The sequence below is a fragment of the Diachasmimorpha longicaudata genome, chromosome 10 (assembly GCF_034640455.1).
Source record: "Diachasmimorpha longicaudata isolate KC_UGA_2023 chromosome 10, iyDiaLong2, whole genome shotgun sequence".
In the NCBI taxonomy this organism is placed as follows: Eukaryota; Metazoa; Arthropoda; class Insecta; order Hymenoptera; family Braconidae; genus Diachasmimorpha; species Diachasmimorpha longicaudata.
The window spans coordinates 7,004,745-7,021,431 of NC_087234.1; the positions used below are offsets into that span (position 1 = coordinate 7,004,745).

General features: G+C 36.4%; 4 protein-coding genes across 7 annotated transcripts; 3 read left to right on the top strand and 1 right to left on the bottom strand.

Moving 5' to 3' along the window:
- Positions 1-416: 416 nt before the first annotated feature.
- LOC135166387 (RNA-binding protein lark) lies at positions 417-7,362 on the top strand. Of its 3 annotated transcripts, none has more exons than XM_064128544.1 (6): positions 417-583; positions 1,438-1,602; positions 1,778-2,323; positions 2,430-2,713; positions 3,191-3,238; positions 4,061-7,362. In XM_064128544.1, exons 2-6 carry the CDS (start codon positions 1,459-1,461, stop codon positions 4,092-4,094), a joined length of 1,056 nt encoding a protein of 351 aa, XP_063984614.1. In that variant the 5' UTR covers positions 417-583; positions 1,438-1,458; the 3' UTR covers positions 4,095-7,362. The 3 variants fall into 3 exon arrangements, with proteins under 3 accessions (XP_063984614.1, XP_063984613.1, XP_063984615.1); XM_064128543.1 differs by having other exon boundaries at positions 4,975-7,362; XM_064128545.1 differs by lacking the exon at positions 3,191-3,238 and having other exon boundaries at positions 4,975-7,362.
- A 550-nt stretch (positions 7,363-7,912) lies between these two features.
- Positions 7,913-10,205, top strand: LOC135166389 (uncharacterized). The gene is made up of 5 exons (XM_064128547.1): positions 7,913-8,148; positions 8,726-8,933; positions 9,042-9,317; positions 9,467-9,875; positions 9,967-10,205. Exons 1-5 carry the CDS (start codon positions 8,117-8,119, stop codon positions 10,092-10,094), a joined length of 1,053 nt encoding a protein of 350 aa, XP_063984617.1. The 5' UTR covers positions 7,913-8,116; the 3' UTR covers positions 10,095-10,205.
- Positions 10,082-12,182, bottom strand: LOC135166395 (translin). 2 transcript variants are annotated; one of them, XR_010299665.1, is made up of 6 exons: positions 11,982-12,182; positions 11,397-11,496; positions 11,105-11,320; positions 10,930-11,009; positions 10,474-10,795; positions 10,082-10,278 (listed from the first exon to the last, which is right to left on the bottom strand). XR_010299665.1 is itself a non-coding variant. In XM_064128553.1 (5 exons), the coding sequence occupies exons 1-5, from the start codon at positions 12,048-12,050 to the stop codon at positions 10,562-10,564; spliced, it is 699 nt and encodes a 232-aa protein (XP_063984623.1). In that variant the 5' UTR covers positions 12,051-12,181; the 3' UTR covers positions 10,294-10,561. The 2 variants fall into 2 exon arrangements, 1 of the variants encoding a protein (XP_063984623.1); XM_064128553.1 differs by lacking the exon at positions 10,082-10,278 and having other exon boundaries at positions 10,294-10,795; positions 11,982-12,181.
- A 413-nt stretch (positions 12,183-12,595) lies between these two features.
- LOC135166379 (methylcrotonoyl-CoA carboxylase beta chain, mitochondrial) lies at positions 12,596-16,640 on the top strand. Its single transcript, XM_064128528.1, has 7 exons — positions 12,596-12,922; positions 13,487-13,740; positions 13,866-14,076; positions 14,205-14,413; positions 15,087-15,502; positions 15,833-15,967; positions 16,183-16,640. Exons 1-7 carry the CDS (start codon positions 12,803-12,805, stop codon positions 16,521-16,523), a joined length of 1,686 nt encoding a protein of 561 aa, XP_063984598.1. The 5' UTR covers positions 12,596-12,802; the 3' UTR covers positions 16,524-16,640.
- The last annotated feature ends 47 nt before the right edge of the window (positions 16,641-16,687 follow it).

The following is a 16,687-nucleotide window of genomic DNA, read 5'->3' on the forward strand; positions in this document are numbered from 1 at the left end:
CTGATTTAGTCTATATGCCTTACCGAGACACTGGACAAGGCATTGTGCACTTTGTGTAGTTCGTATGTTGCACACAGAGGTCACTATTCAAATTATTTATTTAAAAATAAATGTGAAGCTAATGAAACATTTGATGTTCCGGGCAAACGGGTGCAAACATGCTGCCAACAATAGAATTTGTTCATTTTGCAAAAAAAAAACGCCTGCTGACTGTCTACGGGAGAGTTTTTTTCGCCGCCACATGTGTTGCCATGTAGTGGTGGTGGAGTGGAGCAGCTCTTACCATCGGAATAGAAATTTCATTTTACCTACTGAGCCTTTACTTCGGCCTCTTTGGTTACCCTTCTCATATCTTCACACTGAGTGGCCAATCGGACGCAAGCTATTGCGTGCTGGTCAGTGGCGGTGCCGTCGGTTCGGTAGTTTTCTGTGAGCCTTCGGGGAGCTTGGGTTGGGCAAGTACCTTTCGGCAGTCTCTGTGCCTCCATTTATACATACTCCCGGCAGCGTGGTTACGGATCGCATCAATTCCGTATCTCTCCTCATCTGGAAGTCTCGTTTTTGGAGTAGAATTTCGCATTTGGTAAGTTAAACACTCATTTCATCATTTTTTCGTGGATATTTCTATTCATAGCTACGGGGGGGGTGGCATTGGCGTCACGTTCCGTCCTTTTTCATTTCATCTTCAATTTTTTTAATTAGGCAGAACGTTATTACGGTGATTAATTACAAAAAATCATTGCTGGCTTCCGAACGCAAAACTTAACGTGATCCATTGTAATGATTTTTTATTCATCACTCCGATCCTTTCTCCCTCGGTGGAAGTCTATCTTCTATCAATTGTTCTAAGCTTCCGTAGCAGCTCTGTTAAGGGGTTTCATCCCGTCGCTTCTAAAATTCTCCGAAACCGTTAGAGAATGAAAAAAACGGTCCTCTACGATTAAGTCTGAAGAACCTGATTTATTCGATTTGTTTAAAAAAAACTTTCATTCCGATTTTACTGGTCGAAAATGGCTGCTTGTGTGAACGAAGGGAAGCGTACGGCGGTCGTCTGGCTTGAGGGGGGACGGACACGCCGAGCCGCCATTCTATGATGACTAATCCAGGTTGCTGATCCCCCAAATAATATTGTCTTGTACTAACAGGACAAAATCATTCCCCAAGACTAATTTGCCAGGCCATCATTTAATTACTAATCCGTTATTGTTAACATTGATTAATGCTGATTATCTTGTGCCGGAAAATATATAATCTCTTCATTTTTGCGGTGACTGAATGTGACTTGACTCCACGAACTATTTTATTCGCTCCAAGTTAATGTATTCATGAAAATATTAGTATATTTCGTCAGGTGTGGCGAGACAGCTTTTTAGTTACATGAAGCAATCATTTGATTATTTGTCTGAAATAAAGGTAAAAGAATCAATTGTCCTTCAGGTTTGACATACAACGACCAAAATGCCAGGCTTCAGTAGTGTTGGAACATTCAAAATCTTCATCGGCAATTTGGCTGATAAAACAACAAATGCAGACATCAAGCCTCTGTTTGAGAAGTATGGAAAAGTGGTGGAGTGCGACGTTGTGAAGAACTACGGGTTCGTTGTGAGTAGATTTGTGTAAATTATTCATTCTTATTTATAGTGAAGAACATCCGGTGAAAATATTCGCTGTGGGAAGATTTTCATTAAAGAAAATAAAACAAAATTCTGTCATTTCCCTTTATATTTTTTGCCATTCTTGAAGTAGAGTCATAAACAACAGAACATTAAATTTCCAGCACATGGAGAATGAAGAAGCCGGTAGAAACGCAATTCAAAACTTGAATAGCCATTTAGTTCATGGTCAGCCAATTAAATGTGAAGCAGCGAAGAGCCGTAAAGGCCCAAATACACCGACCACGAAAATTTTTGTTGGCAATTTAACTGATAACACAAAAGCACCACAAGTGCGTGAACTCTTTGCCAAGTATGGAACCGTCGTCGAGTGTGACATCGTGCGTAATTATGGATTCGTTCACCTGGAAGCAACGGGCGATGTGAATGATGCTATTAAAGAATTGAATGGCCAAATTGTTGATGGAGAACCCATGAAAGTCCAGATATCAACGAGCAGAGTGAGACAGAGACCTGGAATGGGCGATCCCGAGCAGTGTTACAGGTGTGGACGAGGGGGACATTGGTCTAAGGAATGTCCCAAGGGAGGAATGGGTGGTGGACCTGATAGGAATGGCTTCAGGGATAGAATGTTTGGTCGGGATCCTTACCCACCACCACCTCCACCACCATTCCTTAGAGACAGACTCATGAGTGGGAGAGGATTTGGGGTGAGTTTTTTTAAAGAAAATAGTAATTATAAGTTATCGTCCAATTAGACAGCTTGTCTTAGGCCACTGACAACACGTTTATTAACTCATCATAACGAATTTCTAGGATTATGACAATTACTACGACAGACGAGGTTTCGATGATACTAGAGATCTGTACGAGAGACGATTCACTGGTATGTCTGGACCCCGTGACATGGATAGCTCCATGCTTGGCCGTGATTTCCCCCCAATGTCAATGCCACCACTACCCACGAGACGAGACCCAATGCCACCCATGCCAACATTGGGAATGGGTACCATGAGAGACAGTGGATTTTCAAGAGGAAATGATTACGGAATGTTTAGCAGACGTTCTTCACCACCCAGTGGCAATAACGGACGTTTCAGGTGAGTTTTCTCAATTATACACTCAATTGAACAACTTATTATTGAACTCTGAAGGTTTTTCAATTTTCGTGTACAGAAATCATCCCTCATTTGAAAACAAATATCATAACCTTGATAATTCATTGTTAAACACATCACACATTATTTTATAGTTTTTGACTTGAAAGAAAATCTATTTTTTTTATTTTTACGTACAATTTTTCGAATGGTACAACGAAAAGCGGCACTGTGAAAAAACATGATAAGTCAAACTGACGATTTATCCGCGACTTTTTTTCATTTTATTTTATCGACTGGCTGATTGGGGTTCGGTGATTCTATTGCATTTCAAATCATAAATATTTCGGTACTATTTTTTTCATTTTCTCTTCTCCTATCGTTGATTATTCTTAAAGCAAGTCTTAATAAATAACAAACTGATGCAAAGTTGGAATTCCAATTGTTGGAATCGATTATTTATTATAACGCTGTTTATAGTAGAGGCATGTACGAGGACTTCAGCCGAGATTCTTTTGAGGAGCGTCGGTAAGTAGTTGATAAAAAACGCTTTAAAAAGCACCAAATAACCTTCTGAATCAAGAGCCCCATATTCTGTTCTGATTTTTTGAGTTCAATGTATGCTTTGTCGTTTTCCCATGCTCAACTTTTCTCAACGTCGCGTTTTCTCGGTGCCGCTTGATTAAGTGTATTTTTCAATCCCAGGAAAATTATTCAGGCTGCTTCCTGCTGTTACAATGGGCTAATTATGCGAATGTATCGTTGCGATAGAGGAAAAAGGTCATCGTTTACTATTTTTTCATAAATTAAATTTTTCCACTTCAGTGCTGCATCAACAGTGCGTCTTCTTTATCTATTTACTTCATTTTCTCCCCATAAAAAATGAATAATCAATTTCTTCGCTTTGTACGTGTCTTCCTAATCTCGTTTTAGGTAGCTCTTTCATTAATCATCAGCATTGCCAATGATTTAAATCAGGAATCGACAATAATTAACAATAGTATGGTTCCACAATAGTCTCAGTAAGAAGTATCGAATAATGAAGACTCTTTCACTCTACGTTAACGATACAAAACGCATTGTTTTGGATTTTCAAAAGGGATAAATTTGAATGGAAAGTTATTTGATAGACAGTGGGTTCCGAACAAGTTTCGACGTGGAGAAGAGTCGACTTTGAATTCATGCTTTTCCTTTAACAATTCTCCAGATTTTGTTAAGCATTTTTTATTCCAAATTTCCTAATACATTCGTTGAAATTATCCTTCCTTCGAATCAAGGCAAATTCTCCAGCTTCTCTCGTTCTATTCAACAATAAAACAATAAAATAATTATTTCATCATTTATTTTCAGTCGAAACAACATTGTCCGTACATTGTACATATAAATATATATTTTTTCATGTCAAAAGCATGGCTTTTATGATACTAGAATAACTGAATTCTCAATGCTCAACATATTAGTATTGAAAAGAAAAAAGTGATAATTCAACATTTTTATTGAACTGTGATGAAAGTCTGTGATAAAAGTATTGAATAGGTGTTCTTCTACCTCCTGTTACCTACTGCCGGAAATTGCCTGGGATATTTGAGCTAAATATATATATATATAGAGTATATATTATCGTCAAAACCACATAGAAACTCCACAATTTGTTTAAATATGAAAATGAGTGATTTATAATTCATGAAATAGGTGGCACGTCGCTTCAACTAGGCGACATTTCAACTACGAAATTTTCACTGCGACATTTCAACTTAAATTTGCAACTACCACATATCAAATCATTTTTGCGAAATCATAGTTTTAACCCTCGATTGGTCCCCCTCCGTGACGTTATCCTGAACCCACTAGTTTTTCGGACGCTTTCAAAAGTCAATTTTTTTTAAATGATCCCTATTAGTAGAAATATTTTGACATCCGAAAAATCCAATTCAGTGATTGCTCTATTTGAGATATTGCATAAAAACATTTGAAGCAAATGAAGAAAAAATAGCGTAGTTTAATTTTTTTGGATGAGGATACGTTGATGATTTAATTTTGGAGGATCATCCAGTAGAAAATGCTTAGGTAGAGTGTTATTATCTTTTTATATTCGAAATCAACTTGGCAGTGTTAAAAATGAACGGGGTTTTTCATATTTTTATGATAAGTAGTACAAGTTGAAGTTATCAGTTGTCGTAGTTGAAATATCGGCTAGTTGAAGAGACATGGATGCAATAAATATATTTATACGTGTGAATAAAATCCTGTTTCTCCGTTAACAGACCGGGAATCCGTGGACCATCGCCGTCGCGCCGGTTCGCACCATATTAATCCAAAAAAATGCAAACCGAGGCGGATAATATGAAAAACAAAATATTAAAAAACCCTCGTCGTCGCGTCGGATTCGCCGGATCGTTGATCGTTCGTCTTCGTTGCTCCCTCGTCGTCGCCGGGTCACTACGGAAAACACAAACATGTGTCACTCATTCGGATCAATACATGACGAAAATAAGTACAGGATAGATCGGAACGTCGATATGTTGCCATTAATGGGTATTTCGGGTCGTCTTTGGTCGTCGTCGGAAGCAGCAAGCCCGTCGGGTATCCCGTGGGACAAACACTTGAGATAATTGAACGCAAACGTTTCATTATTATTACATCGAATTGATTAATTATCAGAGTCATTTAAGATGACTTGGAAATTCAATGATACAGTTCTACGTCGTGGGAGGGAATTTTTTGTCAAGTGGACCACTCAAATTTCTCGACGTCCCCGAAGATTGCAGAAAAAAACTTTATGAATTTTTTTATATTCAGAAACTTTTTTCTTTTCGTCAGATATTATGATGATACCTCCCGATTTTCTGAGACATTGCAAAATTTGAATAGTTCACTTGATAAAGAGTTCTTTATATACACTAGAACTCTTCTTTTTTAAAACATTTCCTTAATAGGTCTCGGGAATAATACAACTACTGAAATGCGGCACAAAATTGTACCAATGAATTTCCAGCCACGATAACATGAGGAATAGCCATAAAAATTATTCATTTTGTAGAATTGAAATTACAAGCTGTATAAACTTGTATGTTTTGCGCTGAATAATAAAGAAAAATTCAATTATGTGACTAATGAGGATCTGAAGAGGATAAATGGTTTTACCAAATCGAGAAAAACGCAAAAATATTTTTTTATTTCCAAAAATTACTCTCTTCAGATTAATCAATCCATTCTATCCAACTTCTAATTAAAAAACTTTTTTTCCAAGCTATTCTCCTCACGAGGCGTAAGTGTTTCCGAATTTCAGTAGTTTTTGACTCTTCTCTTTTTATTATCTTTTATATTTTGAAAAATGAATACAATCCTTGTACCTCAAATGGATTTACTTGCAATACTGCTGCGCGCCATGTTGCGTAGTGGATTGCTTTAGAAAAGAAGAGTTCAAGTGTATCAATTATTTAACAATTTCGCATGTGGAGTGAGCAGATTTCACAAGATAATTTTAGACGACTACGAACGACGATTACACATGATAGTTGGAAATTAAAAGCATTCACTGAAAATTCATGTTTTACACTCGTATTATTGTTATTTTTACATCAATGCACGGTACATTACGGTATTTGAAATATGTGAGACAGTAATGATGGTCGTTAGGAATTTAAAAAACATGGATTTTCGATTGTGTGGTACACTTTCCGGCCCGCCTTCAAATTTTTTCGGGTTTTTACATTCGCTATCGTTGTGCATGTAATTATTGTCATTTGAGATTAGATTCAACCAATAAAAAACGACCCTTTTTTTACAACATATGAAAGAAAGATCAGCGTGAAATTTTGTCTTCAGTGCCGTAAAAGCCCGAAAAAAAAAGTATTTTTCACCATTATGCTTATGATTATTATCATTATTATTATTAGTAGTAGAATTAATATTATGATTGTCCTCATTATTATTATGGATTATTCTTCTCATTATTCTTAATATTATTATACGACTATCATGAAAGCTATGATCATTATGATTATACAACAAAAAAATGACGCGGGATAAAAGAAAACAAATGAAATGACGGTCCGACGATGATGGAATTAATGAATTATTTGAAATTTACCTCTTACAATAATGTAACTTTTATTAATACTTAGGATTAATCAACTTGATGGAAATACGAAATACAAAAACAATTTGTCGGAGAAATAACTCTGAAATGATGTAATGATTATTATGTTTGTAATTATTAGTTTCCCAATTTTGTTTCCAATCTTATTCCACTCTTTTATCATTTCCTCGTCTACTGATGTAGTTTTAACTCTTACAATATTAAATGCCAGTTTTGTTTAATATGAACTTGTGGAAAGCAATGGTTCGTGGAAAATCAGATTGTGATTTCATGAATATTCAGTTAATGATGGAACGAATTAAATAAAAAATACAAGTCGCTCTCGATATTTATGCACAACCAGGCATTTGACACTGACATTGTAATGATTATGGATTATCCAAAGGGGATTTATCAGATATCTGCAGATTTCAATTGCTGCAGTCATCAACATAACGGTGAAGGATTCTATGTGTCAACGTAGATTGTCGACTGCGGAGGATTTAATTGTTGAACGTTTGTATTTTTTGTCCTGGATGAATTCAATAAAATTTAAGAATACAAAAGTGAATGATTGTTTGTTGTTTACTGATCCCTATGATCCCTATCATCGACATTTGAGTCGTTCTTGGAAAATTCCTACTCAGTGAGATCATAAACAACCAGGAGGGTCACGTATCGATTGAGGTAAATTTAAATTTTTCACACAATAACAAGACTGACAGGGTATGGTTCACCTCAAATTTGCAGGACAATTGATCTAAATCGAGGTCCGCGGCGGCGTATTGTCAAGGAAAATTTTCGAATCGAGCTGTGCCAGAGCCCACGTGGGTATCTTTACACGAGGTACTAGCCCCCTCCACTAGAATCCAATTCATTGTCAACTTAATTAATGAAATGATCTGTAGATTGTATAGAATGAAAAAAAGACAATTTAGAAGCGCATTGTTAATTTATTAACAACAATAGATAGATCAGTTACATCGACAAAAGTCAAAATAAATCCATATGCAATGGTAAAGTCCTTTCCAAGGTGTTTTAATTAGAGATGCAAGCGAGCTTGCATTTTTCAGAAAACAGTAACATTCTGAAATGGTAATGTTTCATAATCGTGTGATCGCTGCTGTTATCTCGGTCTATTTATGACGTGAACCAAGGACTCATTAGATTCCATTTTGTATTTAATTTCATCATGCGGTCCGCAGCGTGTCTTTGCTACCACGTAGCAACATCCATTCCCTCCAGTGACGAACCGCGAGAAGGTGTACTGTCCTGAACAGTCGCAGCCATAAAATACCAAGTAGTAATAATATTTTATTCAGCCCATGACTTCATCAACGATGAGTGAAAAATTAAGGTAATAGTTGAGGTTTATTGCGTGGAATAATTAAAAGTTAAGGGAGTTTTTACGTAATAGACAACATTCGAGGGAGAATGGCATGGAATATTTGAGGTTATTTTGGCATTCGAATGGAAACTTTGTGATCGTAGCTTATGCGAAATTTCTGTTTAATTCGTTCCTGTGAGTTACCAATGAGGATTCCCCAAAAAGCATTTTTTGCATGTGGGAATGTCCATGCCAGTCGTGAGTTTGGGAACCTCTGGGTCTCAAATCGGTTTGAAAATTTTTCTGACTCTATGACTAATGTTTTATTTGTAGTTTGTTATTATCTGCGTAATTACGTAATTTATAGGTGTCACTGATGACTGCACGAGGAAGTGAATAATTCAACATGTTAATTCATTGTGGAACAATCACTAAACATAGAATAATTAGTAATACCGAGTAATAACTAAATTGGATGAATTACGATTCGGGTTTATTTTTGAATCAGGAATAGAAAACAAGGCAGACAATCGTTGCTCATTTCCACATAAATTTGTTATTAATTATTCAGTAAATTTAAAAATATCACTATGTTTTTTCTCTCTAGAGAAGGATTACTTTTGGGCTTGGGAAATCCACTATTGGATATCTCAGCAACCGTAGATGACGATTTTTTGAACAAATATGGAATGAAACCGAATGATGCTATTCTAGCTGAAGAACACCACAAGCCATTATATGATGAGCTTATTGAGCAGTACAAAGCCGATTTCATTGGTGGTGGATCTGTCCAAAATACTCTCAGGGTCGCGCAGGTAAGATTAGAAGACGATTATATTAACAAAACTATAATAAGTAGTGCTATAATTGCACTTTTTATTACTTTTGGTGCCATCGATTTTGCATTGACGTTGACTTTTCAGTGGATTTGGGAAAAGCCCCATATCTCCACGTTCATGGGTTGTGTTGGAAGGGATAAATATTCTAAAATCCTCGAAGACAAGCTTCTAGAGACTGGAGTGAATGCTAGATATCAATATCACGATAAAGAACCTACTGGTACCTGTGGAGTGCTCATAACCGGAAAAAATCGATCATTGTGTGCGAATTTAGCCGCGGCTAACTGTTTCTCCCCGCATCATCTCGATGATCCCGAGAATCGACGTCTTCTAGAAAATTGTGAATATGTCTATATTTCTGTGAGTATCATCATTGTTTTTTTGGGGAAAAAAAATCGAGGAAAAACGTACAAGGAAACTGGGAAAAAAATTATTTCTCTTTCCAACCATTCGAAAATCTTTTCACCAGTCTCACGTGGGAAATTTCATCATAAATTTTGTATTTTCAGGGCTTCTTTTTGACGGTCAGTCCCGTAACCATTCAAAAAGTTGCTAAACATGCACATGAGCACAATAAAATCTTCATGATGAACCTCAGTGCACCATTTCTATGCGAATTTTTCAAGGAACCAATGCTGGCAGCATTCCCTTATGTAGATATAATATTCGGAAATGAAACCGAGGCTGATGCCTTTTCGAAGGCAAACGACTTAAAAACGACAGACAGGAGAGAAATTGCCTTGAAAATGTCGAAAATGTCGAAAATAAATGATAAGAGGAAAAGGGTTGTTGTTATCACTCAGGGAGCTGAGAATGTGATCGTAGTTAAGGATGATATTCTCACAGAATATCCCGCCAGGAGAATACCAGAGGATAAAGTTGTAGATACGAATGGTGCTGGGGATGCCTTCGTTGGAGGTGAGCTACAGTTTATAAATTTTCATTCCTTCCAACACCTGGAGGATCATCTTTCAAAGAATTATTTACACCTTTGGTTTTATTTTCCCAGGATTCCTGTCACAATATCTCCTTGGAAAAAGCATCGAAGTATGCATAGAGTGCGGTATCTGGGCAGCTACAGAAATTGTCCAAAGATCTGGTTGTACTTATGTAGGAAAAGCTAATTTTCAATCATGAAATCATATTTTCATATATTTGAGAAATACCTGTACATTTTGGAAAATTATCATGGGGCGGTTACTTAAAAAAATGAGGTTGTTTGAATAAATCATTTGACCACAATCCAAAGCGAGTTTTCACATTCATTGCTTCACAATTCTCCCAGGTTGACTCTATTCTTTGTGACTCTATTTATTCTAACCTTGAAACCAAACAATTTGAGAAAACTTCAGTTTATTGAATTACATAAGCATACTTAGATACATCAAGTCTCACGTATTTTATGAGAAATTAAACTATTTACGATATTAAAGTAAAAAATATGCACATAAACTTCCTTAAAAGAATAAACATCTGAATAGGGAATGAAGCATCAATTGCTCCTAACTTTGAATACCTGAATCTCAGAAGAAAATAAATGCTGCTGATGGTATTTTACATGGAACCTGAGCCTCGAAGACCAGTTGAGTTGGTCGACAATCGGTCTATGTAGTATCATTAACTGCTGGTGTCGTTGGTTTCAGTCCACGAATGCTCAAATCATACACGACTTCCTCGACTTTCTTAACATCATATTTCAGAGCATCGAAACGCTTACGTAAATTATCATTCTTTAGATTCAATAACCGAAATCCGGCGTTTAATTCGTTGATAAAACGTGCGATTTCTATCGGACGATTGTAATCTCCAGATGTCACACTGTTTACTGCAAAACGGCTCTAAAAGGTGAGCCACAATAGTGGATCAATCTTACTCTTAAATCATGAAATCATCAATGATTATATTAAATACTGTAATAACCATTAATTTTGATAGACGGATTCCCCATTGTATTGTTAATTAATGTTCTTACCAATTCTGCTGATAATTGGAGCAATCCCATTAGATAATCCTCCAAATCGAGATGGAAACCTTCATCGCGATTATTTTTTACTTGAAAAAAAAATTAGTAAATGAGTATTTACTGCTGGCTCATTAAAATAATTGAGAATGAATTAAAGAAGGTAAAAATTAGAATATCCGATTACCCCCGAGAATATCTGCAACTGTTTCCTTCGTTACGAGTATTTTGACTTCCAAATAAACTGTGAGGGCTGCCAGGAAACACAGACGCTGCGTGACATATTTCCATAAATCGTTGAATCTGTAATACTGGTCCTTTGGAATGATTTGAGCCAGTTTATCATACTGGGGTCTTACAGTGGAGAAGAGTTCCCTGGCTTTGGCACAGTTTTGAGAGACCGCTGAAGTGTTGAATGATAATGGATTGAAATAATTGCTACGAGAACCCCAGGAATTTTTAAAAAATTATTTACATACTTTGATCCTCCTCCTTCCCATGTTCATTGTGAATATTCTGAAGTATTATGACTATATCTCGTGCTATCTTCTCAGTATCCTTCACTATCACACGAATTGCCTGAGGGAAAATGAAGAATTTGAAGGGCTTATTCTCGCTTAGTATATTCGGGATAATTATCATTCTATCCTTCTCCCTCCCAATTTCCAAAACAATGGTCAAATCTTGCATAGACGAGGAAAGTTAAATATTTTTAACATTTTTCTAGACTGACACAATTGGCATTTTGCATTAATGAATATTAACATTAGCTCAAGCGACGTGAATGTTATTCTTTCAACGTATCCAACATTTTATTACTAAAAGCCAAGAATTCTGCAAATGAAACAAATCAGGCTTCACTTTGAAGCCTGAAAAAGTAGAAGTGACTTTGAAAACCAGAGATCCGTTAAATAACAGACAAAAAGAACTCGTAAATCTCTCATGAGCAAAGCCAAAACATTATTAATCTTGCAGATTCAACTTTATTTGCGAATAACCTCAAAAATACTTTTGCAGACAGAATATAAAAGAGTTGGAAGTATTGGATAATTCAGAAATATTACCTCTCGTAGCTCTTGCTCACTATTCAAGTGGTCTTGAAAGGAATTGAAAATTTGCGAAACATGTGTCATCGTATTTCAGTTTTTTCCCACGATTGTTGTTTTACTTCGGGTCCGGCTGTTGCCTGTCTCTGATTGATGAGTCGGCCGACCACAAAATAGGCCACCGACAGCTGATTCGCTCCGATTGATCACGAATGCTCGTCGGCCTATCACTAGAAGGGTACTACATGATATGACTTCTTGAATGACATCAGAATAATTTCACTTCCGGGCGGCAAATTTAAATGCCAGCAAATCTATCTTTTTTTACGATCACTAGGACTCAAATAAATTGTCAACGGGCTTCACCTTTACGATACTCTAAGGATTGTGTTCTTAGAGGAGTCATTACGAAGAGCTACAACATTGTGCTCCAGACGTACGAGTCATAAAATTCCAAAATATAACACGACGGACACCAACAGAAGTCTGGCCCATTTGACTTGTTCCCAGAGTTGAAAACTACGCGCCGATTACCGAAAGAGTACATTTTATGACGTCACATCCACCAATGGCTTTCATATGGAGATGCTCCTTTCTGATATTCTGTACTCGATGTAGATTTGCCCAAAAGTTGGAATAATAAATAGAACAATTGGTTCACGTGTACTTCTCTGGTCGGCGATTTACTCGCGAGTGCAAGCCGACTAATTTGTTTTTGTTATATTCTGTTATTCTGTTGATTATAATTATTGTTTGGGAATTTTTTTAGGGTGCCAGGGGATTTACTTGACAGATAAATATATTTTTTTTCATTCTAACGGATTTGAATTTCTGTGAAGATGTTCAAAATGTTGAAAAGCAGAATTTTGCGAAGGAGAGTTAATATCATCTACAGGACTTTTCATGATGAAATTGCAGTCATCGGCAGTCGTCCAGACGTTGAATCTCCGGAGTATCAGGTCAGGAGAGAAAATATTCACTTCTCGAAAATATCATAAGAGGATTGTGTAATTATTTCGCAATATTTTCTCGCTCGTTCTGTTAAGAGACAACCATAATTTTATATTGTAAAGGCTAATAAAATGAGTAATTAATCAAATAATCATCTTCAAAATATAATATGACTTGATTGTCAATCTATACTATTCATTCTGAAAATTATTATTTTTTATTAATTTCTTGTTTCGTTCATAACTGTAGAATTTTTTATTTTCAATAAAGAATGAATTGTTTTTCATATGAGAATTACCGCTGCTATTACCAAAATCCGAGACTTTCATTCTTATCGCGTTAATAAATTCTCCGACAAATATTGAATTATCAGGAGTTCGTGACCCGAAGTAACAGCATTTGTTTGTTCATGTTGGAGACTGATTCGATAAAATGCGTATTCATTCGATCTCTCGCACGGTGTGTCTAGGGTTACCATAATTGCAGGAGGAAAAGCATTACAATGGAAAGAATAAATTTCATGAAGCTTCTACTCCGCAAACAGTTAAATCTAATTTCAATAATCTTATCAGGAAAATTATTACGCCATGAAAAAACTTGTCCACGACTTGAAATCAACAGTCGAGAAAATAGTGGAAGGCGGTGGAGTTAAAGCAAAAGAGCGACACCTTAGCAAAGGGAAATTGTTGCCGCGAGATCGTATAAACACTTTATTAGACCCTGAATCACCCTTCCTGGAGTTTTCACAATTAGCTGGATACGATATGTATGGCAAAGACACGGTGCCAGCCGGTGGAATAATTACAGGCATCGGAAGAGTCGAGGGGTAATTACTGGTGATATTAACGATCCTCTAAATCACATGACTCACGAGTGTCATTATTATCGTATTTTTTCCCCCCTCTTTCAAATTTCTAATTTTTGTCCATTTTTATACTCCCCTACAACCAGACAAGAGTGTGTGATTGCTGCTAATGATCCGACAGTTAAAGGCGGTACTTACTATCCAATCACAGCTAAGAAACATCTTAGAGCACAGGAAATTGCTGATGAGAATAATCTACCTTGTGTTTATCTAGTGGACAGTGGTGGTGCTAATTTACCACATCAGGCTGATTTGTTTGCCGATAAAAATCATTTTGGACGAATTTTTTACAATCAAGTAATTTAAAAAATTATTTTTCACGCTGAAACATCACTTTTTTTCATCTTAAAATTATTTTACTATTTGATAGCCTTGATATTTTGAATTTGATATTTTTTTCTTATTTTGAGTTGAAATGATTTAAGGCAAATATGAGTGCAAAAGGGATCCCCCAGATAGCAGTAATTATGGGCAGTTGTACAGCTGGTGGAGCATACGTGCCAGCAATGGCTGATGAAAATATCATAGTTGATAAACAGGGTACAATTTTTTTAGCTGGACCACCGCTCGTCAAGGCCTCAACTGGTGAAGTTGTCTCAGCCGAGGAGCTCGGTGGTGCATCACTTCATTGCAAGTAAGATGACTCATGCAACAAGGACATCAACTATTTCACGATTAATTGAATAATAAAAACAAAAGTTTGACAACAATTGAATGCCTTCGATAAGCTGTTGTTAATAAACATTTATGCTAGAGTCATTAAATTCAGGTAAAAATGCTAGTGAATGAACTCAATTATTTACGTCAAATGGTTGAATAGAGACGTTTCCAATGCATTCTTATTGATCTTTCATTTTGTTCTATGAATAATACATATAGATAGCAAAATTTTTAGGATAAATTTGAAAAGTCTGAGATTTAGATTGGCACCTATTAGGGCAGGTATTGATGAGGGAATTGATTAAGTTTAATTTCTTATCAATTCAAATAAAACCCATTTCGCATAATACGCATTATTTATCATTGAACAATTAAGAATTTGGAGATATTGAAAATTTATATGGTGGTTTGCAAATGTGGGCGTCACGTCACCTTTAAAAAGCCATCTTGTACATTTTTTTTTATTTCTCTGTCAATAAAAATTGATGGCGTAAAGGTTGTCTCGCTCAGTAAATTTTTTCAACTTTCTCAGCCGCTCAAACATCAGACCACCCATATTAATATTCTTCTCTCAACCTCTAATGACCTCGTTAAGAAAAATACCCAAAACAAACTGAAATGCACCAAGGATAATTTTTTTTCTACAGAACATCTGGTGTAACAGATCATTATGCGGTCGATGATATACATGCCCTTCACACAGCCCGCAGAATAATTCGTAATTTGAATCGACAAACACCGATGGATGTGAACATAAATAAAAACATCGAAATACCATTGCACAATGTTGATGAGATTTATGGAATAGTCGGTAGTAACTTGAAAAAACTGTACAATGTCAAGGAAGTAATTGCAAGGATTGTGGATGGTTCGCGTTTTCATGAATTCAAGGCTCAATACGGGGATACACTCGTAACTGGTTTTGCAAGGATACATGGCTATCCGGTGGGAATTGTTGCCAACAACGGTGTACTCTTTTCAGAGAGTGCACTTAAGGGTGCACACTTTGTTCAGCTTTGTGCACAAAGAAAAATACCACTCATTTTTTTACAAAATATTACAGGTTTGTGCTATTAATGATTTTTTGTCGTCAATTTGCAGAATTAAAATTAAGATTCCGGTGAATTAACAAAATTTGAGATTTCATATATTACGGCGTGAAAAATTGAAAAAAAAATCCTAATCAACCCATACTACTTTGGGCTAACGCCGTGCTTTCATCAGGCGGTACTATTTGCAATAATTTGTTGGGGCGTGGTACTTAAATGAGAACGTCGATAATTTTCGAGTTAAAAATTTCTCGTGGTTATTATTAATGCAGCCATTGCCATTGACTGTCCGTTTGCACCTTACAAGCAGCTTACCTGCTTTACCTTAAAAATATTTTTTCCAGGCTTTATGGTAGGGAGGGAGGCAGAGGCCGGGGGAATCGCTAAAAATGGAGCGAAAATGGTCACCGCTGTTGCTTGCGCCCAAGTACCCAAAATAACAGTGGTGATTGGGGGCTCTCATGGGGCTGGAACGTACGGTAAGTGTGAAATCATCCCTTTTTAATGGGAATAGAATTGAACGAGATAATTCAGAGCTTTGGAACATCAATTAAAATAATGAGAATAGGGTATCCTGAAATGTCAGTTATCTAAAAATGATCTCCATTCAAATATATAACTGAGACGATCCTCGAGTTCTCTTCGTAAAAGGGCTTTCTTGATTCATTATAAACATTCGTTATTTATCTTCAAGGAATGTGTGGCCGTGCGTACTCTCCCCGTTTCATGTACTGCTGGCCCAACGCTCGAATATCAGTCATGGGTGGTGAGCAGGCAGCCGAAGTATTAGCACAAATAGCACGTGAACAACGCGAAAGAGAGGGCAAAAATTGGACGCAAGAGGAGGAGGATAATTTGAAGAAACCAATTATCAAACAATTTGAAAATGAGGGAAGCCCTTATTACGCGAGTGCTCGACTTTGGGATGATGGGGTAATTGATCCACTCGATACGAGAGCTGTTATAGCCATGAGTCTGGCAGCATCATGCAATGCACCTATTCCCGACAGCAAGTTTGGAATTTTCAGGATGTAGTACTGATTTTTACTGTCCAATTGCTCAAGAGGGAAAAATGGTTTCGTACATTCCAAAGAATAAATTTTTATTACACGACGATTTTTAAGAAGGAAATAAATCAATAATAAATACAAATGGTGTTATTTAATATTTAAATAATTTTATGATTATTGGTTGTCACA